General features: G+C 41.0%; 1 protein-coding gene across 2 annotated transcripts in view; it reads left to right on the plus strand.

The window, feature by feature from the left end:
- MYO5B (myosin VB) overlaps positions 1–15,749 on the plus strand; it is a 690,137-nt gene that overhangs the window by 332,215 nt on the left and 342,173 nt on the right. For both annotated transcript variants that reach the window (XM_033934618.1, XM_033934625.1), the window contains exon 9: positions 13,598–13,707. In XM_033934618.1, coding sequence (XP_033790509.1) covers positions 13,598–13,707 — 110 coding nt within the window. The remainder of the gene's footprint in view (positions 1–13,597; positions 13,708–15,749) is intronic.

Consider the following 15,749-nt stretch of genomic DNA (forward strand, 5'->3'; position numbering starts at 1 on the left):
AGAAGAAGTCAAAATAGTGTTTAATGGTACGAAGTTTCCATAAGTTGAAAAAACATTTTTTAAACCTGAGAGTTATTGTGATCTTTGAAAGTGAAGTATTGTCTAGTCGGTACATATATGATCATTGTTTCCCCCTTTGTAATATAAATTGTAAAACACTTAGAAATCTTGATTTGCGTTTTATCAAAATTTTAATAAATTTGAAACTTTATCTACCTTCTCTCTTACACTGGGCTTTGTATTAAATCAAATTAAGCACCATGAATCACAGGATTACGTAAACGGGCAGGGAAGGGTCAAGCATGTATCTACTTGGGGCAACGGGCCAGAGGGGGCACCAGTTCATCTTGCTGTAGGAGTGGAAGGAAGCTTCTATGTAGCCGGCTCCTGTCTGGCTATGTCAATACAGGGGGCACCAGTTCATCTTGCTGTAGGAGTGGAAGGAAGCTTCTATGTAGCCGGCTCCTGTCTGGCTATGTCAATACAGCAGGACTTTTTCCTCTCTGGTTAGCTGGACATGTCATTAGAAGGGAATCTTTCCCTAATTTCTATAGAGGAACCCACGTTCTTCTCAGTGGCCACTTCCAGAGAGCATTGTTTAGGGGCAGTTAATGGTCCTGATTATTTAGATCTTATTATATTCAGTACAACTGAAGAATATGAGACCAGAAATCTGGTATTCTTTTAATGGGCACAATAAACAGAATAGAATATAAATTAATTTTTCTTTTCTTTGTCTTTCCTGGTAAAGTTGTTTTCATGTCCTTCTCAAATTTGCTACTCCCACATAAACACCAGAGAAATTACCATTTATTGCTTTGTCATCTGTATGGTCACTGCCTTTTTCCATGACTTTGTTTCTGTCCTGCTTCTTTTAGATTTCTTAACCCACATTACTTTGTTTTTGCTTTTGTCCAGAGTTAAAAAGCCAATTAGCCATGCAAGAGGAAAAGTTCACCTAATATCAGAATGTTTAAACAGACTTGCATGTATTTTATCTAATTTCTTGGCTTGATTTGTCCATTCCTTGCTGTGCATTAGAATGGATTACAACACGGTAAAGTTCATACCACAATACATCACTTAAAAAATGTCAAATAGACAAGACGGAGTTAGGCTGTTCTACTTGGTAAGTGGGGTGGTTATTGTCTTATTTTTATTATAATGTAAATTGTAATTTCAGAATGTTGGCTTTAATGGTTGAAACCCAATAAAAAAGGTAAAAATTAAAGCACAGATTTATACATAAGCAGCTAGTAAGTAAAATTCTGCAAAATTTGTAATCCATGTGTGCTTCCTGAAGAAGTGTTTTGCTTTCTAAAATGCAAAACATTTATTTCTTCCCTCAAATCCACTGCAAAAGATTGTCCAATTTGGGTTCATATAGCCAAAGACTATATCAGTCATCAATGACAGCCAACAAAACAAATGTAAATGTCCCTTGGCAGAAACAAACTAAACAGCTTATTGTATATGTTGCCCCCCCTCCCCCAGGAGAACAAATAACCACATTCTCTGCTGGTTCACTAGCCCAGGTTGGGGATAAAGTAAGGTTGGGGATAAAGGCAGCTCTTATCTAGAAAGGTTAGACTGTGACAGATTGAACTTTTTCTGCCCAGTTGTTTGATTGGATCACTCCATTATTAATTAGTCTGCATTGATTGCCTGTAGGAGCTAGAATCCAGTTCAAAATCTGTGTTTGTTTGTTTTTCTTTTTTTCTTGTGGAATCCGTTGTTTAATTTTTCTCTCTCGGAAATGTTCAGTCAAGAAAAGGATTTTCTCAATCTCGTTTCAGGCAGCTACAGTTTAGAATAATTTACCATCATCGGTCAGACTGATCTGTTAGTATGGGATTTTTAGTAAGGCAGTAAAGAATCTTTTTATTTTAAACATTTTTATTAATTTAAACTCAATATTATGTTATATAGTTTTATGTTTGTTGTGGGATTATTATTTTTTTTTCTTAGATGTTCTGTGATCTCCCTGTTTTTGTCTAACGGTTTTACTTGTTATCCACACAGAACCTAAATAAGGTAGTTGCAGAATATAAGATCGTGATGTCCAAAAATTCCTCAAACCGAGCACCAGCTTTTATTCAGCGTAGTCCAATTTTGGATCCTAATTGGGGTGCTAACAACAATTAACTACATACCAGAATAAGCCAAGAAATTACATTTCTATTTATTTATTCAATTTTTTTTTACCATTCTCGCAGGGGAGCTCAGAATAGTTTACATGAATTTATTCAGGTACTCAAGCATTTTTCCCTCTCTGTCCTGGTGGGCTCGCAGTCTATCTAATATACCTGAGGCAATGGGGGGATTAAGTGACTTGCCCGGGGTCACAAGGAGCAGCGTGGGTTTGAACCCACAACCTCAGGATGCTGAGGCTGTAGCTTTAACCACTGCACCACTCTAGAAATCAAAATGTAGCAGCAGAGAGCCAAATATAGGGCAATCAAGCCATTGTGACATCACTGATGGGGATGACTCTTAGGCATTGGTGGAATGAGGCATTATGACATCACAATACCAACTCTGGTTATCAGAAGCTGAAGCTTGTCAAAATATTTATTTATTCAATTTTCTATAACATTCTCCTAGGGGAGCTCAGAATGGTTTACATTAATTTATTCAGGTACTCAAGCATTTTTCCCTGTCTGTACCAGCAATGGGGGGATTAGGTGACTTGCCCAGGGTCACAAGGAGCAGCGTGGGTTTGAACCCACAACTATAGGCTGTAGCTAGAAAATGACACGAGGAAAAAATTTGGCCCTGTCACCGCCCTGTCCCTGCGACCACCATCCCTGCCACTGCCCCATCACCGCGACCACTTTCCCTGCCCCGTCACTGCAACCACTGTCCCCGTCCCTGTCTCCGCGACCACTGTGCCCGCCCCGTCCCCGTGACTACTGTCCACTCTCTCCTTCCTAATGTGAGGGAACATGTGCAATCATGGATCGCGCGGTCCAGAAGCCCCCTTCCTCCCAATCGCTGCGTCCTGCCATCTCCCACCCTCCACCTCACCTTAGGTGCCTGCCGAGTCCGGCTTTAATTCTTCTCCCAGCCGTACGCTTTCGATAAGCCACGCGCGCGGTTGCTTGAGCTGTTGAATTTTCTCCTCTGACCCAACTTCCTGTTTCCGGTTGCGTCGGAGGAGGAGATTCAACAGCTTATTGAAAGCGGTTGCGTCGGAGGAGGAGATTTCAACTGCTTATTGAAAGCGTGCGGCTGGGAGAAGAATTAAAGTTGGACTCGGCAGGCACCTAAGGTGAGGTGGAGGGAGGGAGATGGCAGGACGTGGGATGCGGCGATCTGGTGGGGATGCTGGACCACGCGATCTGTGCTGGCTTCACTGCGGAGACAATGGCTTTGTCCCCATCCCTGCAGCGACCATAGTAACATAGTAACATAGTAGATGACGGCAGATAAAGACCCGAATGGTCCATCCAGTCTGCCCAACCTGATTCAATTTAAAATTTTTTTTTTTTTTCTTCTTAGCTATTTCTGGGCAAGAATCCAAAGCTTTACCCGGTACTATGCTTGGGTTCCACCTGCCGAAATCTCTGTTAAGACTTACTCCAGCCCATCTACACCCTCCCAGCCATTGAAGCCCTCCCCTGCCCATCCTCCACCAAACAGCCATACACAGACACAGACCGTGCAAGTCTGCCCAGTAACTGGCTTTAGTTCAATATTTAATATTATTTTCTGATTCTAAATCTTCTGTGTTCATCCCACGCTTCTTTAAACTCAGTCACAGTTTTACTCTCCACCACCTCTCTCGGGAGCGCATTCCAGGCATCCACTACCCTCTCCGTAAAGTAGAATTTCCTAACATTGCCCCTGAATCTACCACCCCTCAACCTCAAATTATGTCCTCTGGTTTTACCATTTTCCTTTCTCTGGAAAAGATTTTGTTCTACGTTAATACCCTTTAAGTATTTGAACGTCTGAATCATATCTCCCCTGTCTCTCCTTTCCTCTAGGGTATACATATTCAGGGCTTCCAGTCTCTCCTCATACGTCTTCTGGCGCAAGCCTCCTATCATTTTCGTCGCCCTCCTCTGGACCGCCTCAAGTCTTCTTACGTCTTTCGCCAGATACGGTCTCCAAAACTGAACACAATACTCCAAGTGGGACCTCACCAATGACCTGTACAGGGGCATCAACACCTTCTTCCTTCTACTGACTACGCCTCTCTTTATACAGCCCAGAATCCTTCTGGCAGCAGCCACTGCCTTGTCACACTGTTTTTTCGCCTTTAGATCTTCGGACACTATCACCCCAAGGTCCCTCTCCCCGTCCGTGCATATCAGCTTCTCTCCTCCCAGCATATACGGTTCCTTCCTATTATTAATCCTATTATTAATTATTAATTAATAAACTAATTTTTTTTCTCCCCGTTTCGGCGGGTTACCCGCGGCTAGCCTTGGATAACAACCACCGTGTCATTCTCTAGCTGTAGCTTTAACCACTGCAACAACAATTGCTGAAAGCCTTTCCATATTGCCCTCAGCTCTAAAAAGTTTATTTAATGAAGCTGTTTCTGAGAAGGCCACATATAATGGATGTGATGCCCTGCTAACATGAGCTCCCTAGTCATATTTGAATATATCTCAGAATTTGTACCATTTCAACCAACTTGTAATAATGTATGCTACTGCTTTTCAGTATTATAAGCACAGCAAACATAAAGGTAACTTTTTCAGGCATAAATCATATATACAGACAGTGAAATTGGAAAGCTGTATACCGTAATTTTACAAAATAAGTCTGGCCACATTTAGCAAACCATTTGGTAGATGGAGTAAAAACAGGAATGTCTTTTGGATTCTGGGCTTGATGGACCGTCCCAGTATGGCACTTTTTATGTTCTTCATAAAGGCTGGATTCATCCTTTCACAGTCCAAGCCTCTTTCACTTTATGGGTCATGGGGCTGTTCTGAGCTCCTCATTAAATCAGCAAAGTGTAAGAGCGCTTCTGTTTTCAAAACAGGACTATTCAAACAGCCTCGCTTGAAGCTGCCCTAGAATAATGCAGCATAAATAAGGTTGCCACATTTTTGGCTTGCTAAAATTGGGAAGAGAGAGTAGCCAAACAAGGAATATTTGGGGATTGGGGCCTGAAATAGTGGACAATCCCCCCAAATCAGTGATGTCTAGTAACCCTAAGCATAACTCGTACTTAGATCCAATTGCAGCCTCTCTCTCTAGTTACCTCCTTAGGCTTTCCCGAAAGAGGTAGGGGAAAGGTGCTGCTGGCTTTCCTAAGCAGTATTTTTTTTTTAATCTTGCTATAGTCTTGGTATTCATATTGATTTTTAGAAAAAAAAAGAGAACAAAGAACATTACATAAAGTCATTATGTAAAGTAATGAATAATATTACATTAGATTCCTGCTGTTCATGTTGTTCATGATTTTATGTAAAGCAGCCTATTTTTTATTTATTTTTTTTTTTACTGTATTTATCAAGTCCCTCTGCTTGCTACTTTATTTGTTTGCTCACAGGCTCAGCTTGCAGACTAGCGGTCTTTTCCATCTCCCTGGCTGGAGTTGTTTATGGTCATGAACTCTTTTTGGCTAGGTTTATAGATCAGAGGAATGACCAAGATGAAATTTGTTCTGCTCTTTTTCTCTGTGTTCTCATGCTGAGAATCATTCTGTTTTCCTCCTACTCCTTCTAACATAATGCCTACTGCAATTCAGATGTTTTTAGTTAGCCTCTGCAAGCCCACTGGAAAGTGCAGAAGTCCTCTCTTTCTGAGCAGTACCGTTAGCGATCAGCAGGTCAGAAGGTGAATGAAGGTGCACAGTACAGTATATTCTTTTCTTGTGAACTTTGTGCCTTCAGCATCTGGCTGGCAGTCATTGGTGACATAAGTACAGTATAGACAGAAAGCATATTGCCTAATAAATTAGAATAGGTGCCATCCTATGATGATTCTTTAAACCATAGATCAGCCATGTATTTTGAACCAGTTGTGGGATTTTAAACTTCCTTGTGAAATTCCTTGAAAAGGAGAATTACAGTAGTCTACCATCTTGTAAAGTACCCTTGTCTGTTTTAATCATTTCCACCTTAAGTCATTCCCTAATCCCTTGTTTGTCCTGTTCATCTATTTTGATTAGATTCTAAGATCTGTCGAGCAGGGACTCTCTCTTACGTGTTTTGAAAACTTTATTTTATTAAGGCCAGTGCAATATCAACATACTAAGAGAAGAAATACATTTTTATATGGAAACATACAAGCCAACTAGAACTATAAAACCCTCCCCCTCCCCCAACCCTGCCCCCATCCCAACATCCAGAATTTGTTCATCAGCCGACATCTACATGACAGACAAAGAGCAGCGAGTTACACATTAAGCAAATGACTACAAGCCATAGGCATTAACAAGCTCCAAAAAGGCTCCCACATGGAGTGAAATCTTGCATGTTTAACATAGAAACATAGAAACATAGAAGATGACGGCAGAAAAGGGCTACAGCCCATCAAGTCTGCCCACTCTGCTTACCCACCCCCTGTCTATGCCCTAATGACCCAATTTCCTTATCTTGACCCTCGTAGGGATCCCACATGGGTATCCCATTTATTCTTAAAGTCTGGCACGCTGTCTGCCTCGATCACCTGCACTGGAAGCTTGTTCCAATGATCAACCACTCTCTCTGTGAAGAAATACTTTCTGGTGTCGCCATGAAATTTCCCGCCCCTGAGTTTGAGCGGGTGCCCTCTTGTGGCCGAGGGTCCCTTGAGAAAGAAAATATCATCTTCCACTTCGACACGTCCCGTGAGGTACTTAAATGTTTCGATCATGTCTCCCCTCTTCCTACGTTCCTCAAGAGTGTAGAGCTGCAATTTGTTCAGTCTCTCTTCGTACGAGAGACCCTTGAGCCCCGAGATCATCCTGGTGGCCATCCATTGAACCGATTCAATTCTGCGCACATCTTTACTGTAATGTGGCCTCCAGAATTGCACACAGTACTCCAGATGAGGTCTCACCATGGCCCTGTACAACGGCATTATGACTTCAGGCTTTCGGCTGACGAAACTTCTATTGATACAACCCAATATCTGCCTTGCCTTAGATGAAGCCTTCTCCACTTGATTGGCAGTTTTCATGTCTGCACTGATGATTACTCCTAAATCTCGTTCTGCTGAAGTCCTAGTTAAAGTTTCTCCGTTCAAGAAGTACGTCCTGCATGGATTTCCGCTTCCGAGGTGCATGACCTTACATTTCTTAGCATTGAAGCCTAGTTGCCAGGTTGAGGACCAACTTTCCAATGTAAGCAGGTCCTGCGCCATATAATTCTGTAAACTGCATTCACTTACTATATTACATAGTTTGGCGTCATCGGCGAATAGTATTATTTTACCTTGAAGCCCTTGAGTCAGATCCCCTATGAATATGTTGAAAAGGAGTGGACCCAGGACCGAGCCCTGCGGCACTCCACTGGTCACCTCCGATGTTTTAGAGAGGGTACCATTAACCACCACCCTCTGAAGTCTGCCACTCAGCCAATCATTGACCCATGCTGTTAGTGTCTCTCCTAACCCCATCAATTCCATCTTGCTAAGCAGCCTGCGGTGTGGGACACTGTCAAAAGCTTTCCTGAAGTCCAGGTACACGACATCCAAAGACTCTCCCAAGTACAGCACTGCAGACATCTAGCACTGCAGACATCTAGCAGTGCTATAATTTAATTCATTTGATAGACCACAAATATAGCCTAATATTTAGCTGGGAGAGCAAAACTTAAGACTAGATTTCTTAAATCAAAATATTGATAAGTGCTCAGTAAATCACCACTCCATACCAGTAACGATATTAGTAAAGCAGTGTGCCACACATCATTGCACCTGCCCTACCTCCCTAGATGTTATAAATTTAAAAATCAATAAAGCTTAAGTCAAAAAAAGATGTTACTTATCTTTGACATGAGGTAGGCTGTGTGGTCAAACGATAGTGTCCATATTCAGTCTTACTGCTCCGTTGTCCGGTAATCTCACAGCAAAAAAGCTCAGTGACCCTCCAGTGAAAAATGTCCACAAGACTTCACAAATGAATGTCCCAATCAACAATCGAAAACAAAAAAATAACGAACTCAAAAATCCCAAAAATATATATCCAAACTCGAACAAGCGGAGCTAATCCATACTTTAAAGCCTTCTTCAACACAGATGTGTTTCGTGTGTTAACTTTGTCAAGAAGAAGAACTCCAAGCTATTGGGGAGAAAGAGAAAAGAGCTGATAAGGGTACTTGAGAATAAGAGTTAACCAAGATAGAATTAGAGATTTGTGCAGTCTATCAAGAATTATTTACCATCTTGTTTTTTTCAAACCATAGTTGAATTTTGACTACTCCATACCAGCAAGGCAGTTACTGTGTTTTTCAACTATTATCATTTTTGTGCCTGCTTCGAAGTTCAGCAAGAGATTTATCATTGTAATTGGCCCCTTTTAGGCTTTCGCTAGCAATTTAGATTTCAGACCATTTTTTTATTCTAGTAGGATTATGCTCTTTCTAAAGAATTGAGCTTATGACTTTTCCAGTCTGATCTGAATTGATCTATGACATTTTTATATTGTTAGTTTTATTCTCAATTGTTTTTAAAGTTGGTTTTTATTTGATGTCATTGTATTTTATTCTTTTGTTGCCACATGAATTTTATATTTTGCTTTGTCACGTTCCTACTTTGTTGGAATACACTCAGTAGGTTTGTCACCTTTAGATTCCATTGAATCAATTTTAGCAGATTGTTCTTGTTTGGGTCAAAAAATTCCTGTTATCTTGAGTAATAGAAAACCATGCTATAAGAAATTGATTTCCCCTAGAAATTTAATAATTCTAAAAACTACACTGCCAGATAATAATGATTCAAAATTCTTTCTAGACTCTTTGACTCCGGTCCCAGTCCTTTATTGTAATGCGAGATCTGTTTGTAATAACTGACTTAGATCTAGGTTTAATGTGTATTACTGAATCTTGAATTTCTCAGGATGACATATTTACCCAAAATGATATTTGTCCCCAGGGTTTTAGGGGTTTATTCTCTTTTAGAAATAATAAAAGGGGTGGTGGACTTGCTTTAATATTTCTAACTCCTGGCAGCCTCCTTGCGGGGTTCCCCAGGGCTCTCCGCTTTCCCAAATTCTGTTCAATCTTTATATGACTACTTTGAACTCGTATAAGTTGTCAGCTTGGGAAACACTCTTTACCTATGCGGATATCTTTATATTGATTGAGATTGATTTAAAACTTACTAATTTAACTTTTAAAATAAACCATCATTTATTCATTTGTGATTACTTTTTCACTGTGGATGCACTTCACATTTGTTAATGCTATTGTTATTCTGTGTTCCTTGTTAGAACACCCATATTGTTGGCTTTGTACTTCTTCTTATATATAAAATCAATAAAACTCTTTGAACTAAAATAAACCATTGTATTTCCAAACTTCAAGCCTGGGCTATGTCTGTCCAGATGAAGCTAAATGCAGCCAAAACTAAACTTTTGTGGTTAGGCCCAAAACTGGACTATCTCCCTCCTACTGTACTTCTGGACTCTGGAGCCTCCTTACAAATTGAGTTCTGCAAGATTTGGGGAATACTTTTTGACTCTTCCCTCACCTTTAAGGATCAGATAAATTCTCTGGTTAAGAAATACTGAGGAAGGTTAGATCTCTTTTTTTCATTAACGTCACTTTTCCGTTGTGGTCCAATCAATTGTACTTTCTCGGCTAGATTATTGTAATGCTGTTTATCTTGGCATTACAGGGATCTGTCTTCAAAGACTGCAGTTGATTCAGAATACCGCTGAGAAGTTGATTTATGGAAAAAGAAAATTCGACCATGTGACTCCCTTACTTTTGAGCCTTCATTGGCTCCCAGTTTGTCTCAGAATTCAGTTTAAATGTATTATTTTAAAAATTTTACGTGGTATCTTTATTCCTCTTGTTCCTCTTCTGTGGAATATTTATAGATTTCCATATGCGAGAGGTACTCAATAATTTAAACTTTCCCTCCCTTCCAAGAAAGGAATTAAAGGAATTAAGAATTTCAGCCTTAGGAAACATCATATGTATTGGATGGCTGAAATTCTTAATTCCTTTAACTGGAAAGATTTCTCAAATGTGTCCCATATTGAATGGTGGAATACTGTCTGCCTATACGCTAAATATGAAAGAATAGCAGCTGAGCGGAGAGGATTCCTGTCCAGATTTGAGAAGATGTGGGCACCATTACTTATATTTACGGAGAATCCTTAATTGGACATGCACTCCTGTAGCTCCTGTGGTCCTGCTGATCCTGCTGTTGGTCTTATTGCTCCTACTAATGTGATTATGATCCCGCTGCTGTACTTTTACTGCTATGATTTCATTATAATAAGCTATACAAAGTCCTCAGGTTAATCTTAATGCGTTTGATATATTTGTTACAATCTGCTCCCACGTCTGGCCAGGTTTACTGGTTATTGTTCTGTGTTCTGTTTTTGTATTACTATTTCTTCTGTTTTGTATTGGGGCATGGATGACAAATTATTTGTATATCACTACTATTGTCTCCAACATATGACATTCATGCCTATCTGATGTATACTGTAATATACTAATAAAGATGATTGAACTCAAAAGAATTTCAGCCTTTCTTTGGCTTTTAAACTCTCCCAATTATGGAATGACCTTCCTTTGATTCTGAGGTGTCTTAATTCCTTCCAATCTTTTTGGAAACCCTTGAAAACTTATCTATTTGCTAAACACTTTGAAAATTAATTTCCATGCATTTTAGTATTTTTTATTAATGTTATTGTTAACCGTGTCGAGCTTCCCATGGTTGATTGACCCAATATATAAGGCTAAGTTTTAGTTTAGTTTAGTTTTCCTCTGGGAAATTGTCCAAACCAAGGGTGCCCAACAGGTCGATCACGATCGACCGGTAGCTCGCCAAGGCAAAGTGAGTCGATCATCCAGGACTCCCTTTGCCTTGGTGATCTATCGGACCGATCAATCTTCCTCTCCCCGACGTCAATTCTGCCGTCGGAGAGGAAGTTCGGGCCAGCCAATCGCTGCCAGGCTGGGCGGAACTTCCTCTCCGACGGCAGAATTGACGTCGGGGAGAGGAAGATTGATCGGCCCGAAGCAGAGAGAGCATGGGGTGGTGGCGGCGTCGGCTTTGGGGCCTGTTATCCGTTGGTGGCGTTTGGGTCCTGTTCCCCGATGGCAGTGGCAGTGGTTTGGGGAAGGGCAGGGAGAAAGAAAGAAAGGGGGCAGGCAGGGAGACAGAAGGAAAGAAGAGAAATAGGAAAAAAAGAAAGGGGGCATGAAGAGAGAAAGAAAGAAAGGGCAGGGAGAGAGGAAGAAAAAGTTGGGGGAGGGAATGAGGTTTGGAGGAGAGGAAGCATACAGGCTGAAAGAAAGATTGGATGCACAGTCAGAAGAAGAAAGTGCAACCAGAGACTCGTGAAATCACCAGACAAGGTAGGAAAAATGATTTTATTTTAAATTTAGTGATCAAAATGTGTCTGAATTTATATCTGCTGTCTATATTTTACAATATGGTCCCCTTTTACTAAACCACAATAGTGGTTTTTAGCGCAGGGAGCCTATGAGCGTCCAGAGCAGTGCTGGGCATTCAGCGCAGCTCCCTGCGCTAAAAACTGCTATTGTGGTTTAGTAAAAAGGGAGGGGGGTGGGTTTTGTCTATTTTTGTATGGTTGTTACTGAGGTGACAGTGCATAGAGTCATCTGCTTTGACCTCTTTGAAAAAACCCTGGAATAGGAATGATAATTAACAATTCTATGCGTACAGTATGCGTTGTGTTTTTTAAAAATTTTATTGTTGGTAGACCATTTTGACTTGGTCATTTTAAAAGTAGCTCGCGAGTCAAAAAAGTGTGGGCACCCCTGGTCCAAACCTTTCTTAAAACCAGCTACGCTATCCGCTCTTACCACAATCTCTGGCAAAGCTTTATGTTGAGGTCTAAGATATTTGACTGCTTTATATTGTCTACATTGTAATTTGTAAGTGCCCCCACCCATCCCACCCCCCAAAAAAGAGATCCAAACATTTACCACATCCTAGGAGATCCCGTGTTATATTCAGCGGTGTGTTATAGTATCTACTGTGTATGTATTTATGATCATCAGTTGGGCATGTGCATACATAGTTTTCTTTTATAGATCCACCTGATCTTTCTACCACAAGGCCAATTTTAATACCTGCACTGTTTTTTGAGAAGAGTGGGAGGGTTCATCATCCCAAACTTATTCCAAGCTCTGCTATGAAGAGCAGCCGAGACAGCACTCAAATGATCAAACCCAAGTCATTTTGCAGTTAATGTTGCACAGGACTTCTGCATAAGGCACACAAATAAACCTCGCAGGAGACCTTCCATCAGACACTGGGTACAAAGAGAGAGAGAGAGCAAAATATGCCAAGAAGCAAAACATCAAAAAAGTAAAAAAAAAAATAAAAAAAAGCCCATTGGTAAATAAGTCAATAAAAACCGTTGAGGGTTTATAAAAGTGAATTTATATATCTTTACATAAGAACATTAGAATAGCCTTACTGGGTCAGACCAGTGGTCCATCAAGCCCAGTAGCCCGTTCACACGGTGGCCAATCCAGGTCACTAGTACCTGGCCAAAACCCAAGGTGTAGCAATATTCCATGCTACCGATCCCAGGCAAGCAGTGGCTTCCCCCTTGTCTTTCTCAATAACAGACTATGGACCTTTCCTCCAGGAACTTGTCCAAACCTTCCTTAAAACCAGCTACGCTATATGCTCTTACCACAACCTCTGGCAACGCGTTCCAGAACTTTACTATTCTCCAAGTGAGAAAAAAATTTCCCCCTATTGGTTTAAAAATATTTTCCTGTAAGTTTGAGTGTCCCCTAGTCTTTGTAATTTTTGACGGCATGAAAAATCGATCTACTTGTACCCGTTCTACTTCACTCAGAATTTTGTAGACTTAAATCATATCTCCCTTCAGCTGTCTCTTTTCCAAGCTGAAGAGCCCTAACTTCTAAAAGTTTTCTATGGACATATTGAATAAAGGTTTTATTTCACCTGTCTGCATTCTTTTTGTATCTCTAGATTTTATGAATCTAGTTTCATATGTTTCGTTACCCTTAAGCAAAACTGCACATTACTCACTAGATGACCAGATCTGCATTCCACAGTGTGAACTGTTCTGTTTCACAAAACTGTTATTCTCACCTCTGTGATAAAAGGATGCTCCTGGCAAGGATACTAAATAGTAAAAAAAAAAGTGGTGGAATTGAATTTTAATCAAGCCTGAATGATTTTATAGGGTTCCCCCCCCATAACATTGCAGCTTTGCCATGGATAATAAAATCACCATGATATAAGGTTTAATGGTGACTGTTTTATCATTCAGATAATAGATCCTTCTACAGCCCCAGCTGTAAGGCTGAATAACGATGGCTTTTGGATAGCAATCTGATTGTTATTGGAAATCATCAGTTTATTAAAAAAAAGATACTTCAACTCTATAAATTCATAGAAATGAGTTAAAAATACTTCATGTATAGTCTATTGTGGAATTATATATATTATTTTTCCATTGTAGGTGTAAAGGAGGCTCATCAGATGGGTATTTTTAAGATTATCGCTTCCATCCTGCATCTCGGAAATGTAGAAATTCATTCGGAACGTGATGGAGAGTCTAGCAGTATATCGGTAAGTTTCTTAGCAGCAAAATGGTAGAGACTATTACAAAGAACTAAATGGCAGAACATATACATACAAAAGCAAAAACCTCCCAAACCCCAAGAATAGTAACTGGGCAAGGGAGAGAGACAAGAGCAGGACCCACACAACTACACTCCACAATCTGTAAATAATTTTTAATACACGGGAGAGCCCTCAGTCACACAGCCACCCACTGAAAGACTCAGTGGAACAGGCTGTCACTTGGCTTACACCCAAAAGAGTGTTAACTGTGAAACATCCCCGGGCTCTACTCCGTGTTTTTTTCGATAAAGTGCACCCAGCAGTGCTAAGTGTGAAAAAAGATATAAATAAATCAAAAAAACACACTTTACCATTCACTACAATTGTCTCTGCCCCTTGTCCAGGGGGCCAAAAGCGTCCAAGTCCAGCGAAGCAAAAATATCAACAGGAAGTACTTAGCTTCTCCGTGAAAACCAACAGCCAGCAGAGATATTATTCGTCCAACGGGACTCCGTTTCGGGGGTGCACACCCCCTTCTTCAGGAACGGCTGGACTGCGCTGTGACCATCTCAATCATCCGGCACAGCATAGATTGACAAAGCAGGAAATGGCGCTGAACTGAACAGAACGCCTCCAATTTAAACTGCAGACCTACGAATGTGATTGGGTGGAAAAAACACACACGTGACTCCCAAGTCAGCTGAAGTGGGGAACTGCTAAAAAAACAAAAGGATGGCATATTGCAGATCAAAAAACCCCACATCAAGCAAATATTAAAAGGCATATTGCCATTCGATGTAATCATTATGTCCAGTGGGAGCCAGCGCTTGGAGTTCAACAATCCAATACTGCTCCCTCCATTGTAACCACAATACTTTATCTCCCTGATAATTCTCATAGACCTGTTCAACAATAGACCAACGTAAGTCCTGAAAGGTATGGCTCAGCTGAATACAATGAGGCACCAACGGAGAATTCATTGATTGGGTGTTTATACGTGAGCGGTGCTCAATAAGACGAGTCTTAATTTTTCTTTGAGTATGGCCCACGTATACCATGCAACAAGGGCATGTGATGACATATATCACCCACATGGATCTACATGTGGTGACTGATTTCAGGGCATACGTTTTAAGAGTCTTCGGATGTTGCCAGGTATTACCCTCAATAGTAATTTTACATAGATCACAGATGTCACTGCACTTAGAGTGTTGCCCCTCCTGAATACTGTGGTTATGTTCAGCTATATATCTCGAATGCACCACGTAATCTGCTATATTTGTGCCCTGAACCTGTTCCCTTCCTATCTTTATGAGAAAATTCCCACACAGGCTATTTCATCTCTCACCAGACTTATCAGCTCATAGAAACATAGAAAGATGATGGCAGAAAAGGGCTATAGCCCATCAAGTCTGCCCACTCTACTGTCCCACCCCATTAAGTCAGAGTGCTACTCGACCTACATAGAGATCCCACTGGATGTCCCATTTATTCTTAAAGTCGAGCACGCTAGTGGCCTTGATCACCTGCACCGGTAGTTTGTTCCAGTGATCCACCACCCTTTCTGTAAAGAAGTACTTCCTGGTGTCACTACCAAATCTCCCTCCTCTGAGTTTGAGCGGGTGCCCTCTTGTGACTGAAGGTCCCTTAGGAAAGAATATGTCGTTTTCCACCTCGACACGACCTGTGACGTACTTAAATGTCTCAATTATGTCACCCCTCTCCCTGCGCTCCTCCAGAGAGTAGAGCTGCAACTTGCCCAGTCTTTCCTCGTATGAGAGACCCTTGAGTCCGGAGACCATCCTAGTGGCCATTCGCTGGACTGACTCAGCTCGAAGTATATCTTTACGATAATGTGGCCTCCAGAATTGCACACAGTACTCCAGATGAGGTCTCACCATGGTTCTGTACAGTGGCATTATGACTTCAGGTTTACGACTGATGAAGCTTCTATTGATACATCCCATCATCCGCCTTGCCTTACTATCTGGCCTATTTTCCGTACAAATGGGACACATTGCCCTGACCCTACTTCTGAAAAAAGCTGA

This window comes from Geotrypetes seraphini, chromosome 1 (assembly GCF_902459505.1).
Source record: "Geotrypetes seraphini chromosome 1, aGeoSer1.1, whole genome shotgun sequence".
Lineage (NCBI taxonomy): Eukaryota > Metazoa > Chordata > Amphibia > Gymnophiona > Dermophiidae > Geotrypetes > Geotrypetes seraphini.